Source organism: Nansenia antarctica, assembly GCF_963989245.1.
Source record: "Nansenia antarctica genome assembly, chromosome: 7".
Taxonomy (NCBI): domain Eukaryota; kingdom Metazoa; phylum Chordata; class Actinopteri; order Argentiniformes; family Microstomatidae; genus Nansenia; species Nansenia antarctica.
In genome coordinates, this window is record NC_137677.1 from 9,976,380 (window position 1) to 9,993,827 (window position 17,448).

Consider the following 17,448-nt stretch of genomic DNA (forward strand, 5'->3'; position numbering starts at 1 on the left):
GGCCTCAATAGTGCCCAAAAAAATGCTGTGCAGAGCACGATGACACGAAGCGCAATACACAACACAATACAGTACAGCAGTGAATCACTCCAACGGTACACAAGTAATAGTACCCACCAGTAGTGTACACCAGCCATACTACTGCAATATGTTCATTTCCGCAGTGTGTGTGTGTGTATATATATATATATGTACACACTGCATTGACAATAGTTGTATTGATTTAAACATATATATATATATATACATGTGTGTATGTTTAAATTAATAAAACTATTGCCAATGCATTATCGTCAAATATGAGTGGCCACCAATACTATTGATCCCACTAATTTGCAATCGATGGTGAGGTGTAGCTTGCTTTAATAACGCCAGCAAACTGTCTCCGAAATATGTGGAAACCGATATAAATAATGTCAGCCAACACTGTATTAACAACATTCGCAATTGAACCGGTTGTGTTCGCAGGAGAAGAGGCCTTAACGATATTTGTGGACAAGAGAAAACTGAGTAAGAGAGCGGAAGGCAGCGACTACTCTGGCAACTCCTCAGCTGTGACTCTGGAGGCTCTGCACCAGCTGGCCGCCTCCTACTTCATAGACAGAGAGAGCACCTTGCGCAAGCTGCACCACATCCAGATAGCCTCCACTGCTATCAAGGTAAACTGCTCTGTCTAGTCTCTCTTCCTCTCTCTCTCACTCTCTGTAAAGGCACACACTAAGACGCACACACACACACACACACACACACACACACACACACACACACACACACGCAAGCTGCACCACATCCAGATAGCCTCCACTGCTATCAAGGTAAACTGCTCTGTCTAGTCTCTCTCTCTCTCTCTCTCTCTCTCTCTCTCTCTCTGTAAAGGCACACACTAAGACGCACACACACACACACACACACACACACACACACACACACACACACACACAAGCTGCACCACATCCAGCCTCCACTGCTAGGTAAACTGCTCAAGGTAATCTCTGTCTCTCTCTCCCTCTCTCTCTCTCTCTTACCCTCTGTAAAGGCACACACTAAGACATGCACGCATGCAAAAACACACACGCACACACACACACACACACATCCAGATAGCCTCCACTGCTATCAAGGTAAACTGCTCTGTCTCTCTCTTTCTCTCTCACTCTCTCACTCTCTGTAAAGGCACACACTAAGACATACAAACAGAAATGCACGCGCACGCGCACACACACACACACACACACACACACACACACGCACCGTGATATACTGTGTATAGTACAGTAGCTACATCAAGATGAGTAATGAGTGCTGGGTGTTGTACTAAAGGCGTAGAACGAGAGAGAACGATTGATTCACAGTTTTTGACGTGTTTCCTCTGAACCTGAAAGATGGTCTCAGATGAAAGTCAGTCGCCAGTCTTGTGACAGCCGGAGCGCCGATTGTGTATGTTTCCGTCTGAGAGATTACACTAACTGCTGCTCGTGTTACTGTATAGAGTAGACTGACAGTAGTGTACACCAGGGCATGTGCTCTTGTCACAGAGCTATAAACTATCAATCACGGTTCCTCTTCTCATATCAAAGCTCCCTATTCCCTTCCTGAAGGCAAGACGACGAGGCTTTTTTCGGGGAGGTCGGACATTTTTGATCACGTCCCAAGGTAGCGTGTCTTCTCAAACACTGAGACGAGCTGCTTTGTTGGTTCTGTTGATATGAGAGTTACTCTTTTTATTTTTCCCTCCGTCGGTTGAGGGAGCGAGGGGCTTTTTTCATGTTCCAAAGGAGACCATCTGGCATGACTGACAGGTCACAGCACAGAGGCGGGAGGAGGAGGAGGGAGAGGGTTCGGCTCCGTTACCGGAGCGGCGGAGTGAATCACCGAGAGGCGCCCACCGATTCTTCGACGCGACCGCGCAACCGTCTCCACGCAGGGGCGTCGACCCCCTGCGTGGGCGCGACATCCGCCACTAAACGCTCTCGCTCCGCGGTATGATTGTGAAACGGAACTAAGGGCGGGGAGGGGGTTGGGGTTGGGGTTGGGAGGGGGGTGTTTCAGGAGGACGCTGAATTGGCCTCCTGCCGCGGCTGTGTGGAGGGGAATATCGAGGAGGGGAAAGAAGGAAAAGCCTGTTAGAGCTCTGCTGCGCTCCGGTTTGCCGGTTGAAATCTGAGCTCTCCCGAAGAAGTCACGGACCGGAGCGCCTCTTCAGTTTCGACGGCAGGTTGTTGCTATAATGAGTAATGACTCAAGCTGTTTCGGAGCGGCAGGGATCATTTTTGCTATGATTTGACAATTTCCCGACTAAATCGATGCTGATATCCCCTCCTGACCTGAGCAATTGTTGAGAGTGTGTCTACAGAATGATGAACAGTGAATGAGAGGGACTCGGAAAAAGCCGCGGGCCCTCTCTTTTTCAACACTGTGATTTCGTATTTATTTGCTCTCGAAGAGTCGGACCTGGTATCAGGTTATGTTACACTCATTATGGCGGTATTGGGTTTTGATTTTTCCGCCCCAGCGACGCAATCGATGTCCCGCTGATGCCTAAGGGCTGAGAATTGACACGTGTAGACGGCGTACCAGGCTGTAGTCTTAAACTGCAACCTTTCCTTGCCTCCTTCCCTTGCCTCCTTTCCTACCAGCATCATCTGAACGGACCTGAACGGTCAGATCAACACGGCGGACGTGAACGTGAACGTGATCCAATCCTCTCACCCTCTCGGGCCTGATGAAAGAAAGGAGGATAACAGAAAGAAAGTTTCATCAAAGACGTTCTGAGAATCCAGCGTCTGCCTAAAGCCCCTACAGGTGGCCAATAATGTGCCATTAAGCATTTTGTAATATACCAGAGTGTATCTGCAATGAATAGCAGCTGCTATCCAAAGAGGAAATTGAATGCCCTGCTCATCAGTCAATGTACTGCCATATGGGATGTCATATGGCATATCAAATAATGCTCCATATAGATTGAATATATAAGTGTCCCCGAAAACCTGCGCCGTTCCTAATTTCCTCCCATTCATATCAGCTATGAAATCCCATATGAAAGGAAGCGTGTTGATTTACGACGTGCCGTAAATATAACAGCAAAAGCATTACACACAGATGGTCCCTCCGATCGTCCTCTGTATGGCATGGCGCATTTATTTTTTCTCCAAAGACCCGAGGGTTCGCTGGATTCCTGGTTTGATTGAATACCTCCATGACTTTTTCACTCTATACTGTTGGCCTCAGGTCCCCTACCCCTCAGCACTTTTTTGATTGTGTTACTGATGGACTGACCCCCATTGTCTCGCCTCATCCATCTGTCTCTGCCCACCGACTGTCCCCCCCCGACAGGCGAGACCTAGGCAGACGTCTGGGTCGACGACACTGACCACCAATCTCACAAAGCGAGAAAAATGGGAATCAATTAGGAGCTCCTCCCAGCATGTCACGCCAAAACAGAGAAGGAGATCGGGAATGAGATCTCGTGTCGCAAACGAAGGTGGAGAGAGGATGCACCGGTGGAGACGGATTCGCAGCAAAGGTCAATGGAGACGTCAAGTCGATAGGAGGAAAAAGACCTGGCGTCACGTGTGCTGCATGGGCCTTCCCTCAGCCCTACCCTAAGCCTGAGTTTTAGATCTGTTCTCCGACTGCGAGAGAAAAACAACATAAACAACTTTTACTCTGGGTGCATAGCATACGAACGCCTGTAAAGAGGGAATGTACAGAACCGCATGCTGCAAGCAAATCAATTCTCAATGCAGCATCTGTTAGTGGGAGTAAAAGGCAAGAGATGAGAGGGTACAGTGGCTGTATTTATGTTCTTCTCTTCTGAGTATCGTGGTGGAATGGAGATCTGTTCCTGAGCAGTGGGTGATTATCTGAAGAGGAATGCGCCACCACGCGAACCTGTTTAACTGGGGCTCTGCAGTGAGTCATCCAAGGCAGGAAGGCAGCCATGACTGAGTCTGAATCTGCTCCTCAGGGGGAGAATTTCGGTTTGGTTTGTTTTTATTCATTGCATTTCCCTCATGGAAAAGTCACTCCCGGCGGAAAACCAGGAGAACACACTGCCCCCTAACACCACCCCCATTGCTAAAAAAATATCTCTACCATAGCAAATACCCCCGAAACAACTCTCCAAATGTTACAAAATGTTATCTGCTGACTCCACAATATCACGATCAATCGGAAAATGGAAAAGGGACCTCGATATCAATCCAGATAACAACGTCTGGTTACAAATGTGTCAATCCATATTTCAAATGTCTAGAAACATTCATCTACAACTGATCCAATACAAAGTCATACACCGCACACATCTCACAGGCCACAGAATGCACACAATGGTTATTCACCACCTCACAGTACTGCACACAGTGTGACCTTGACACCCACGGCAATCACCTGGTTCAAAGCTCTTGTAAAGACATAACAACCCAACTCACAGAGTTTCTGTCATGTAACAGTCCAGTATCTCCATCCATCTGCCTTCTCGGCGAACCTGTCAGACCTAACAACACCAAGCAATGCATCACTACTTGTAGCTCTAGCTGTCGCCAAGAAAATGATTCTCCTCAATTGGAAATCCAGACACCTACTCTCCATAAAACAATGGTTGAACCTCCTCTCAGGACATATATCACTAGAGCACCTCCTCTCAGAACATATATCACTAGAGTAAGTCTCCTCCTCTCAAAACATATATCACTAGAGCAAGTCTCCACCAAACGAAATAATCAAATCACGGAATTCAATCAAAACTTCTCATACAGTCGGTGAAATAAATATTTGATCCCCTGCTGATTTTGTAAGTTTGCCCACTTACAAAGAAATGAACGGTCTATAATTGTAATGGTAGGTTTATTTTAACAGTGAGAGACTGAATATCAACCAAAAAATCCAGAAAAACACATTATATAAAAGTAATAAATTGATTTGCCTTTGATCGAGTGGGAGGGGAATAAGTATTTGATCCCCTAGCAAAACATGACTTAGAGCTTGGAGGAGAAACCCTTGTTGGCAAGCACGGAGGTCAGACGTTTCTTGTAGTTGGTCACATCTCAGGAGGGATTTTAGTCCACTTCTCTTTGCAGATCCTCTCCAAATCCTTAAGGTTTCGAGGCTGTCGCTTGGCAACTCGAAGCTTCAGCTCCCTCCACAGATTTTCGATAGGATTAAGGTCTGGAGACTGGCTAGGCCTCTCCATGACATTAATGTGCATCTTCTTCAGCCACTCCTTTGTTGCATTGGCCGTATGTTTTGGGTCGTTGTCGTGCTGGAAGACCCATCCACGACCCATTTTCAGTGTCCTTTCACTGTACATGATCCTGGCTCTCAATCTGCCGGTGAGCTAAACACCACCCCATCACTACGATCATCTTCATATTACAACCCCACCCCTTACTATACCCCCTCTCATACAGTCTAAAATAATAATAATAATATCATTTGTTATGAAGGCCCACAATTTAGAGCCAGTTAGTTTCCCCGAATCAGCCCTATTTTGCCCCTGTTATTTCCTTTATTATTTTCCATACTATTCATGTACGTTTTCATGAATAGTGTATGTATTGTTATTGTAATGTTTATGTATATGTTTAATGACGTGGTATATCCGGGGTGTGTCCGTGACCCGGATGCTGTGTCCGTGACCCGGATGCTAGGTTCGGTTGGTATATATAGCGACGGAAGTGGTCTGTGCGTTAGAGTGATGAGAGTAACGAGAGTGAGAAGAAGCAGAGAAAACGAGAAGTCGATCTAAGATGGCGGAGTCAGTAAAACGCACACCGTGCTGAAGCTGAAGACCTGAAGAGTGATTATTGAGTTTACCACTGTGACAGAGGGCAAACCTTACAGCAGCAATTCAACATCTCTCAACAGTCCACAAGGAGAACGGGAGACTCTGAGTGTCGGAGGAGACCTGCCTTTGGCATTGACTGTTAGTAGTGAATCACGGGCTACCCGCAGCACCGCGGGAGTTCGGAGTTCGTTGAGTTGGCAGCGCTAGCCCAGTTTAGCTGTGTCCCCTTTAGCCAGCCTTGCCAGCCGCCGGCTGCTAACGTTGGACCAAGCGAGACCCAAGCTGGACAAAGCCGTCGCCTCCACGAGGTGGATTGCGACCGACCGTGGACCACCGGACCTGAGCCATTCACACCTCGTCGTGGACTACGAAGAAACCCCTTTCCCTTCGAGTTGCTACGTCACCCCCCCCCTTTGTCTGCTGCCTTCCTCGAAGCACATGCGAGCTCCAACCAGGCCTCAACGCGCTCCTTTCAGTCCGGGACTCTAAGCCTTTTCCAGGCCAGGCCCTGCGTGTGAGTGAGTGATTGAGTGTGTGTGTGGCCGGCTGGGAGGGAGTATATACGGGGATGTATATATCATTTGTCTAAATAAATGTGTTTGTTCATCTTTGCTACATTACTGTGTGTTTAGTTGTCTGTTAGCTAATGCTAATGCTAATGCTAATTCTAATGCTAATGCTAATGCTAGTACTGCTAGTCTAAAGGGTTGCTGGCGCCCCCTGCCTGTATCCTCCTACACTGCCGATTTAGCTCCGAGTTAGTTAGATAACCAGCCCTTCCTAAATTCTACAGTCCTTTAGCTACTCCCTGGTTACAATTGGTCCTTCGAGCCGGATAGGTTGTGTAGTGATAGCATGGCTGAGCGCAGCCAACCAGACGAGACAGACATCAAAGAGCACCAGCCTGAGGATGAGATGGCAGAACAGCAGGTTTTTGCCGTAGAAACGGAAGAGCAGGAAGGGGAGGCCCGGTCTGACAGCGCCTGCGGGCGGGAGAGGGAGGGCCTCAGCCTTAACGATCTGCCTCCCAGTACGGCGCGCTCGAGACCTAGCTCCTGCCGTTCAGTGGCTTCCTCCCGGTCCAGGGTTTCCGTGGGCAGTTCTGCCTCTGGGGCGGATAGCATGCACTCCAGAGGGAGTAGTGCCGCGCTGTCAGAATGTATGCGCCACCAGGCCGAGATGGCGTTAGAGCGGGAACGCCTCCAGTTCGAGCGTGAACGCCTCCAGATGGAAGGAGCGGAACGTGCGGCGGAGAGACAGCGCCAGGAGGCGTTAGAGAGGGAACGCATCCATTTCGAGCGCGAGCGCCTCCAGATGGAGGGGGCGGAACGCGCGGCGGAGAGGCAGATGGCGAGAGAGCAACTGCACGCGGAGAAGATGGAGGAAGTGATGCAGACCATGCGCGACGTGTGCATCAGCAGAGCTCCGTCGGCCCGTAGCTCCAGAGCATCATCCGCACGGCCCTCTCGAGTGCCATCTCCTGAACCCCCCGCCGATGGCTCCATGACCCCCGCCATGACTGTCCAACTACAGGCCCAGCTGACCACCTTGAAGGAAGAGGACCAGGGACCCGACCGCTACGCGGCCCAGAGGGAGCCAGCGTCGCTGCCCGGGAGGGGAGCCATTCCCCAAGAGCGTAGCACACCCCTAGGTCCTCCAGTGAACCAAAATGCATGCAGGCCGGACACCCAGACCGTCACTCCAGCCCCGATCATCCACTACAGGATGTTTCCCCAGGTGGAGGGACCCAAGTTCCCCTTCTTCAAGGACGAGGACAGGAGCCAGTATGTGGAACTACGCATCTGCCTAGACACGCTCTTGGACGACTCCTGCTCAGAGTCCTACAAATATGCGATTCTCCTTCAGCATGTGAGGAACCCCAGAGCCCACAACATGGTTCTGGCCCATGCCTCCGCACCGACACCTTACACCAGAGCGCTCGCCGACTTGGATGCCCGCTACGGTCGTCCCTGGAACCACGCCCTTGCTGAACTGCAAGCCCTCGAACAGCAGGCCCCCATCAAGGATGAACGGGCGCTGGATGACTTCGCGCTCCGCGTGCACACCTTGGTTGGAATGCTGAAGACGCAGGGCCCAGCTGGCGCCAGCGAGATCAACAGCACCTCCAACGTAGAGCGGCTGCTCCGCAAGATCCCACGCTTCCGGCAGGAGAGGTTCCGGCGACAGCAGCGCGTTCGTAACCCCGGGAAGTTGGGTCTGAGCATGGCTGCCTTCGCGGAGTTCCTACTGGAGGAAGTGCATGACACCAACGTAGACGCCATGGGTTACGCTGAGCCGAAGAAGGAGAGGGAGAAGGGAGACCGCTGGGACAGGCCGAGCTCGAACAGAGGACGCCCAGTAGGAGTGCTGCACACGGAGGAGGAGCCTCGGAGAGAGAGGAAAGCCCGACCTGAGGGAAAGGATTCCTCTCAACCCCCTCAAAGGGGACGGAGAGGTCCACCGCCATGTCCGTACTGCACCAGCGAGCACTGGTTCAATGAGTGCAGTGACTTCAACAACCTGAGTACCGAGGCCAAGCAGAGGTGGCTCGAGGAGAACAAGAGGTGCTGGAACTGTGGGCGCGACCATCTGGCTAAGAACTGCACCTTGAGGAGAAAGTGCAACCGCTGTGAGGAGGTCCACCTCAACATCCTACACGAGGTCTCCCTCGCCAGGTCCACGGAGGGCACCAGAAGCCCTAGGTCCGGTAGCGCACCGGAAGAGGAAACACCTGTCTACTACCTAGACCCAACCCAGAGCAGCGGCTCCAAGGTCCTACTGAAGGTGGTGAAGGTCCGACTTCACCACAACAACGCTGTGTACGACACGTACGCCGTTCTAGACGACGGGTCGGAACGGACCATCCTTCTCCAGGAGGCAGTGCGCCAGTTGGGGCTCCAAGGGACTGAGGAGAAGCTGACTCTGCGCACGATACGTCGCGACCTTAAAGAGGTCACCGGGGCGAGAATCAACTTCTCTATCTCCCCGGCGGGGCGGCCGTCGGACAGATATCGGCTTCAGAATGTCTTCACCGCAGACCAGCTAGCGCTCTCCCGCTACGACTACCCCCTGGAGAGATTACGCGCAAGATATTCCCACCTACGGCGAGTAGACCTACATCCGATAGAAGGAGCGGAGCCAACCCTTCTCATCGGCTCGGACAACGCTGCACTGATCGTGTCGCTCCGTCCTCCGCTGAGAGGACCACGAGGCTGCCCGATGGCTGTTAAGACTGCGCTTGGGTGGGCCCTCCAAGGCGCTACCGAGTGGAGAGATAGAGACGGGAGAGCTACGTCATCCCTCCATGTCCGAACCGAAGAAGTGCAGACCATCAACTGCCTTCCCACCAGTGTGGACTCCATGAATGCGGCGCTACTAGACAACGTCCAGAAGCTGCGGACGCTAGACGTTGCGCCCTACAAGAATGAGAAGCTCTACGTACGGTCAAAGGAGGACGTCTACGCCATAGACCTCCTTAAAGCAAAGACAGTGCGTATCGAAGTCCAGGGCGTGAAGAGAACATCTACCAGCCCTGTCTCGAAACCCAGCAGGAGAAGATCTACCAGCCCTTTGTCTAAACCGAGGAGGAAAAGATCTACTAGCTTGTCGGTGAGGAAGAGGTCAGCTCAAAGGAGGAAGACGCCGGCGGTGCCAGAGCCGGACGATACTCCGCTGACCGCTGAGTTGGAGCTAGCTCGGCCTGCACCTGTGGCCATGGCCTACACCCAACTGAAGGTGAAGGAGGAGGAGCCAGAGCCGGAGCTAGAGGCGGAGCCAACGGAGAGCAGCGGAGTTGTGGTGTTGTTGGACGACCCCGTAGCCGAAGACACGAAACCACGCATCCGTAAAAGTCCGTTCAAACACGGCAAGAAAAGGCGAAGGAACTTACAAGGAAAGTGGTGCAAACCGAAGCAGAAACCGGGAGAGAAAAGGTTAAGACGTCAGGCTATATCGCCCGGAGGCGGGGCAAGTCCGGACGGCGTCGAAGACGATGTTAGCGAAAACATAAAACAGGTCCCCACCTCAAGCCTTAAATTCCTCGGGTCGAAAAGACCCAGATCCCGGCCTAAAACGTTGTCGAAGCAGGTGGAAATGGACCTGACTCAACAACTGTTATTGCAGGACGTGAAAGAGGACACCGTGGACGACGAAGACATGACGTCGGACTCCCTCGACGCCCAGCCGGGCAAATCAAAGTTCGCCAAACCCATAAAGCACTTCATCATGCCGGTGGTCGGCGCCCGGTCCTCGCGGGTCATCAAGACCCCGCAGAGGTTCATGGACGACACCGGCATGTCCGTTCTGCCGCGGAGAAACTCCCTCAGATTACAAGGGACACTATCACCTCATACCTCACGCTGCTAGAGCAGCCTAGCCAGTGTGCCTTCCATAGTTAAATGAAACCGAGGGTTTCATGGGGCGGCTGTTATGAAGGCCCACAATTTAGAGCCAGTTAGTTTCCCCGAATCAGCCCTATTTTGCCCCTGTTATTTCCTTTATTATTTTCCATACTATTCATGTACGTTTTCATGAATAGTGTATGTATTGTTATTGTAATGTTTATGTATATGTTTAATGACGTGGTATATCCGGGGTGTGTCCGTGACCCGGATGCTGTGTCCGTGACCCGGATGCTAGGTTCGGTTGGTATATATAGCGACGGAAGTGGTCTGTGTGTTAGAGTGATGAGAGTAACGAGAGTGAGAAGAAGCAGAGAAAACGAGAAGTCGATCTAAGATGGCGGAGTCAGTAAAACGCACACCGTGCTGAAGCTGAAGACCTGAAGAGTGATTATTGAGTTTACCACTGTGACAGAGGGCAAACCTTACAGCAGCAATTCAACATCTCTCAACAGTCCACAAGGAGAACGGGAGACTCTGAGTGTCGGAGGAGACCTGCCTTTGGCATTGACTGTTAGTAGTGAATCACGGGCTACCCGCAGCACCGCGGGAGTTCGGAGTTCGTTGAGTTGGCAGCGCTAGCCCAGTTTAGCTGTGTCCCCTTTAGCCAGCCTTGCCAGCCGCCGGCTGCTAACGTTGGACCAAGCGAGACCCAAGCTGGACAAAGCCGTCGCCTCCACGAGGTGGATTGCGACCGACCGTGGACCACCGGACCTGAGCCATTCACACCTCGTCGTGGACTACGAAGAAACCCCTTTCCCTTCGAGTTGCTACGTCACCCCCCCCCTTTGTCTGCTGCCTTCCTCGAAGCACATGCGAGCTCCAACCAGGCCTCAACGCGCTCCTTTCAGTCCAGGACTCTAAGCCTTTTCCAGGCCAGGCCCTGCGTGTGAGTGAGTGATTGAGTGTGTGTGTGGCCGGCTGGGAGGGAGTATATACGGGGATGTATATATCATTTGTCTAAATAAATGTGTTTGTTCATCTTTGCTACATTACTGTGTGTTTAGTTGTCTGTTAGCTAATGCTAATGCTAATGCTAATTCTAATGCTAATGCTAATGCTAGTACTGCTAGTCTAAAGGGTTGCTGGCGCCCCCTGCCTGTATCCTCCTACACTGCCGATTTAGCTCCGAGTTAGTTAGATAACCAGCCCTTCCTAAATTCTACAGTCCTTTAGCTACTCCCTGGTTACATCATTATAATATAATATTATTATATCTATATTTACTATAATAATCAAATAATATACAAAATATGAAAAAAACACAGGGCTTTATCTCTATGTCTTTGTTCTATGTCTGTCATAGAACGTGTGTTGATAATATAATATATATAATAATACATCATAGCGTGTTGTTGTCTGTCGATGTTGGTCTGCTTCCATACATGTCCCCGTCTGCTCTTGAATGATGTATTATTATTTCTATGTTTGTTCTATGTTATCAAGGTGGCTGGCTTATTCACCCCTTCCTCCGTCTGTTTTTCAAGTCATTTTGTTATCCTTATGACTATGATTATGACTATGACTATTATTTTCTTTCATTGGTTTGTCATTTGAAGAAGAATAAAAGGTTCAATTAGTCCTCCGAAGAAGAAGGGGGGGTGGTGTTGTTTCATCTCTCCTTCTTGTGTCTTGTTACCAAAGTCCAGTAAACGTTGAGCTACCGTGTGTTGTTGCTGTTATTGAGTGCTTATGTGAATTATGTAGAAGAGTAAGGACACAAGAGAGAGGGAGTAAACTTGGCAACACGTCAATTATAATAAATGCATGATGTGAATGAATGTGCTTTGCTTTATATTGATGTGCTGGAGGAATATGCTATAATATATATCATATATAATATAATAGAATTAGCAGGAAAGCGCTATACAAAAATACATAACATTATTATTATTATTATTTATATATAAATATGTATATTTAAAAGCCTGGTCTCTTGTTGTTTCCCAGGTAACAGAGACCCGGACAGGCCCTCTCGGCTGCAGTAACTATGACAACCTTGATTCCGTCAGCTCCGTATTGGTTCAGAGCCCTGAAAACAAAGTCCACTTACAAGGTTAGTATTAATTGTATTGTGCTGCGTGACACCTAGACCCTAATATTATTGCCATGTCAATGTCAGACATTAAAATCGGTATAATCTATAAATACTGCACATAATTGTTGTCCCACATCAGCATCAGTAGGAGATTGATTTAGAAAGATTGATTTTGTTTAGTATCATACATTCTGGCACAGAGAGAGAGACACACACACACACAACAGGTGAGTCATACCATAACTGTACGGTCTGACGACGGTACTAAATCTCTGCTTCCTTTTTAACAGGCCTGCAGGTTATACTTCCTGAATACCTGAGAGACAGTTTCGTCCAGGCTGCTCTCAGCTACATCGCCTGTAACGGAGAGGGGGGGTTCGTCTGCAAAGACAATGACTGCTGGTGCAAGTGTGACCCCAAGTTCCCCGAGTGCAACTGTCCCTACATGGACATCCAGGCCATGGAGGACAGCCTACAGCGGATCACGGAGACGTGGGGAACCCTCTACAAAGAGTTTGAGGACTCGGGTACGAAAAAAAGTAGAATTTATTTCTGCTTCACTTTAGCAGGGACCGATTCAAACACGTTGACATGTTGTCGTGACAACACGATTCCATGTGTGGGGCCATGGTGTGTATAGCTTTATAATTCAAAATGCTAATATTTACCCTTTACCGCCCTTGGTCAGATCCTTAGAGGAAACATTTGGTGACTGAATTAATAAAAGTGTTTTATTATAAGTCAGACAATTAAAGTTGTAAGAACCGGTCCCTCGATTGGACTCCAGATTCCTCTCTGATTTATGGGTCAACCATATAAAACGTAATGTCTGGCTGTGAAAAACCAAAGACTTGGCACCCATTCTGTGTACAGCAAATCAGCGGCATGACAGGACTGGATTAAAAAAATAAACATATCCCCATAGCACAGGTAGTTTACAATATGTCTAGAGCGGATTAATCAGCAATAAAAACAAGTTTATTGCCAGTCCAGCATTTCACATCACCGTGGTAAGCAATGAGTGAGAGCACTTAGCATAATGTTTGGGTGTTATTGCTATGCTAGGTCACCCTGCAGTAGGCTATAATTGCTGGAGTGAAATGAGAATGGAAGGCTTTTTCTCATCTCGATTTTTGGTTGAAATATTCGTAAGTGCAATTACTTTCAACGTTTTATGTTTTAAGAGCATGGGGGGAGAGACAGGAGAGCTGGGAGTGCCAGGAATAGAGTTTCTCAGGTGTCATAAATGTGCCCTTCGGTGGGGAATATCAAAGACATCCAACGTTCTGCTACATCAGCACAATGAGATGCCAGGAGGAGGAGCGTAACCGCGGGAACATGGGATGGCGGCGGTCGCCAAACCCAATGACACTGTTAATGATTTCCCTAAGCCTCGGAGAACGACTTGCAACATGTATGAAGTTGATCAAGTGCAATTTCCTTTCAAGTTATACATCCCCTCTAGGGCCAGACTATCTCCAAACTATCACAATGTCTTTTCTTTTTTAATTAAGAGCTGGTGGGGGTTCATCAAATTGTGTGTGGCACTACTGTTTCAAAGTCATGTTAATTTCAACACAATCCTCTCTTGTATGCTTTTGTTCTTTGACAGCATTTTTACAAATCCTTTCATGGTTTTTCTCCTCTTTTTCTTCCCCACGAAAACAGACGAGTTCAAAACCTTCGTGACGAGGCTCCCGCAAAACTTTTTCCTGAACGTGTCCACCATCCAACACCTGTGGTCCCTGGACGGCGTATTCCAGTGGCATTACGAGCAGCTGGAGAACAGCATGAGAGTGCTCTTCAGACGAGCCCAGAGAGTGGTGTTCAAACTCTTCAGCCTCAGCAAGAGATGTCAGAGGCAGCCGCACATCCGCCTACCTAGGGAACGGTGAGCCCCGCGTCCAAATTACCACACACACAGCCACATTACACTTCAATCAACAATCCGGGAAGCGGATAATCCCGCTACGCTTCCACGTGTGAGTGGGAGAGTTCCTCCCATCCAGGCAGTGTTTATCTACGTTATTGCTGGTGTGCCGAACGTGAGGCGTTACATTATTGTTTTTTTTTACGGAAGAGAAAATATCTGTCGACTGCGGAGACAGAGAGAGGGAGAGAGAGAGAGAGGGAGAGAAAGAGAGAGAGAGAGAGAGAGAGAGTAGAATGTTTGTCAGTTTGCCTGGGAGTGAAGCGGAACACTTGAAAGGCTTCCCTACATCCCTACGTTCTCAGCACTTCACGCAGATGAGAGATACAGTATATGATTGATTTCAGTTCCCCAGGCCAGTTCCACTGTGCTGACAATTATGAAGGGATAATCTACTGGGAGAAGGCAGCATGGATTTATTCAGCGAATAGTAATAAGACTTTCAGAGTTAGTTAAAAGTGTACTTTGTGCTCAAACCTTTCGCCATTAGACCTAATGATGTGTTCTTCATCTCCACACTTTCCTTTCATTGTCACATTGTCGAGCACTTGTCATTTCTCTTGTTCAAAGGCTCCTGCAGTATTGAGGCATTATTTTTTCCCGGTTTCTCTCTCCATCTCAGACCACAGTCCTACTGGTTGAGTCGCTTCCAGTCTCTCCTCTACTGCTCTGAGAACAACCAGCTAGGCTCTTTCTCCGAGGAGCTCCACAGCTGCACCTGTAACTACGAACACAGTCCCTGCCAGATCCCTCCGCCGTGTGCCATCGGAGACGGCCCCACCTGCGCAGCGTGCGCCCCGGACAACCACACCCGCTGTGGGAGCTGTAACCCGGGCTACGCCCTGATCCAGGGGGCCTGCAGACCCATGGTGGCTGACTCTACAGAGAACTACCTGGGCTTCGAGACAGACCTCCAAGACCTGGAGCTACGCTACCTGCTGCAGAGGGCTGACCGGAGGCTGGAGGTAAACATACTTTATGTTACGTTTTGTGTAGGTTCAGTGTGATTATTTGTGTAGCTAAACTGTAATAGCCAAGTGATTGGTTTGACAACGCTAGCTCCTCTAGTTTGCAGGGAGTATCGATTCATATTGCGGGAATCGGTTTTATCATTCATCATCTAATCAATGATTCAGTATTCATTCATATTTTGTTGCAGTTGCTTGATTTGGTATTAATCGATTCCATTTGAGGTATGGTTGAAGTGGAGGGTTCAAGAACTTCTGCCTTTTCCACATTCCCTCAGATAACTTTATCTCAATGTGTGTACGTGTGCGTGTGTGTCTCCAGGTTCACGCCATCTTCATCAGCAACGACATGCGTCTCAACAGCTGGTTCGACCCGTCGTGGAGGAAGAGGATGCTGCTGACGCTGAAGAGCAACAAGTACAAGTCCAACATGGTCCACATGCTCCTGGGCGTGTCCCTCCAGATCTGCCTTACCAAGAACAGCACCCTGGAGCCCGTCCTGACCCTCTACATCAACCCCTTCGGAGGGAGTCACTCTGAAAGCTGGTACATCCCTGTGAGTGAGAACAGCTTCCCAGACTGGCAGGCCACCAAGCTGGACCTTCCGCTGGAGTGCTACAACTGGACCCTGACGCTGGGCAACAAGTGGAAGACCTTCTTCGAAACCATCCACATTTACCTGAGGAGCCGGATAAAGGCGACGACCCAGGGCGGTCCGGCCGCCGCGAACGAGAGCGTTTACTACGAGCCCTTGGAAATGGTGGACCCCTCGCGGAACCTGGGCTACATGAAGATCAACAGCATCCAGGTGTTCGGCTACAGTATGCACTTTGACCCGGAAGCCATCCGCGACCTCATCCTCCAGCTGGACTACCCGTACACCCAGGGCTCGCAGGACACGGCGCTGCTGCAGCTGCTGGAGATCCGAGACCGGGTCAACCGCCTCTCCCCTCCGGGTCAGCAGAAACTGGACCTGTTCGCCTGTCTGCTCCGACACCGGCTCAAACTCACCGCCAGCGAGGTGGTCCGCATCCACGGCTCCCTGCAGGCGTTCAGCGCGCGCCTGCCCAACTCCCTGGATTACGAGACCACCAAGCTGTGTAGTTAACAGCTGTTAGGGAAACATGGTGGGATTCTAATGGCTTCGGGGAGAACGCTTTGACATTTGGATTGTGTACTGGTACAGTAATAAGGCTCCCCGGTGTAGGCCGAGCCTCTGGATTATACCGTGCCACCAAACTTGTGTAGTCAACGGCTACAGGGGAATAACTATGGGACAGATGGATGAAGTGTGTGCCGGACGTTTTTGCTTTTCGTTGTGTGGCGAGGACTTGACTGAGCGGTGTCGGTGCTTTGGGCCGGAGAAGACACACGTACGAACAAACCGTTAACAAAACAAAAATTGAGAAATTCAAATATTTAACTGTCTACATTCACTTGACCATCCTGTTTAAATACAACCCTGCTCATTTATACAGTTATGTACTGAAGCCAAATGAAGGGACCTTTTCAGATACATGGTACAGTATGTTTGTTTGTAACTTTTCTATGTTATTTTGCTTCAGTGACAGTGCACTTTCCATAAAGACCAGAATACAGTGGTGTCAGTCAGTTTTGTAGATAAATTGTTATTAAAACATCATGTAATATAAAACACCCAAACCCAATACTCTGTTTGTCAAACACACGTCGAGCTAAGCTACAGTACAGCTGGGATTCCTACAGTAATTCAGTAATTCAAAGAATTAACGCTGCAATTGAGATCACTTAGGGACGGAGCGAATGAAATTAAACATGACAGACATCAGAGTTTGATGAAATAATCATTAACCTGCATTATATTTATTAACATGGTTACATGATAGTTTGTGGCCAAGTGTTTACTTGATAAGTAGGCTTAGTCAGGAACAATTAACTAACTAACCCTAACCCTGAATTACATTACAAAAGAAATGATCTGTGCAACACGCATGCAAATGTGCGTATGCAAAGTATGCTCGCACACACGCACACACACACACACACACACACACACACACACACACACACACACACACACACATACAAAGTTGCTCAGAGCCCCGAGATGACAGGCACTTTTATTGACACTTCAAAACGTTTAAGTCAGTGACAGGTGAGACGAGAAGACACCACACACACACACACACACACACACACACACACACACACACACACACACACAAAGTTGATCAGAGCCCCGAGATGACAGGCACTTTTATTGACACTTGAAAACTTTTAAGTCAGTGACAGGTCAGACGAGAAGACACCACACACACACACACACACACACACACACACACACACAC

At 49.2% G+C, this 17,448-nt stretch overlaps 1 protein-coding gene across 1 annotated transcript in view; it reads left to right on the plus strand.

The window, feature by feature from the left end:
- brinp3a.2 (bone morphogenetic protein/retinoic acid inducible neural-specific 3a, tandem duplicate 2) overlaps window positions 1-16,229 on the plus strand; it is a gene marked incomplete at both ends in the record, with an annotated part of 28,346 nt that extends 12,117 nt beyond the window's left edge. Inside the window, 6 exons of the mRNA XM_080537146.1 lie at window positions 469-659; window positions 12,136-12,241; window positions 12,514-12,750; window positions 13,892-14,114; window positions 14,776-15,118; window positions 15,444-16,229. Coding sequence (XP_080393272.1) covers window positions 469-659; window positions 12,136-12,241; window positions 12,514-12,750; window positions 13,892-14,114; window positions 14,776-15,118; window positions 15,444-16,229 — 1,886 coding nt within the window. The remainder of the gene's footprint in view (window positions 1-468; window positions 660-12,135; window positions 12,242-12,513; window positions 12,751-13,891; window positions 14,115-14,775; window positions 15,119-15,443) is intronic.
- Window positions 16,230-17,448: the final 1,219 nt, after the last annotated feature.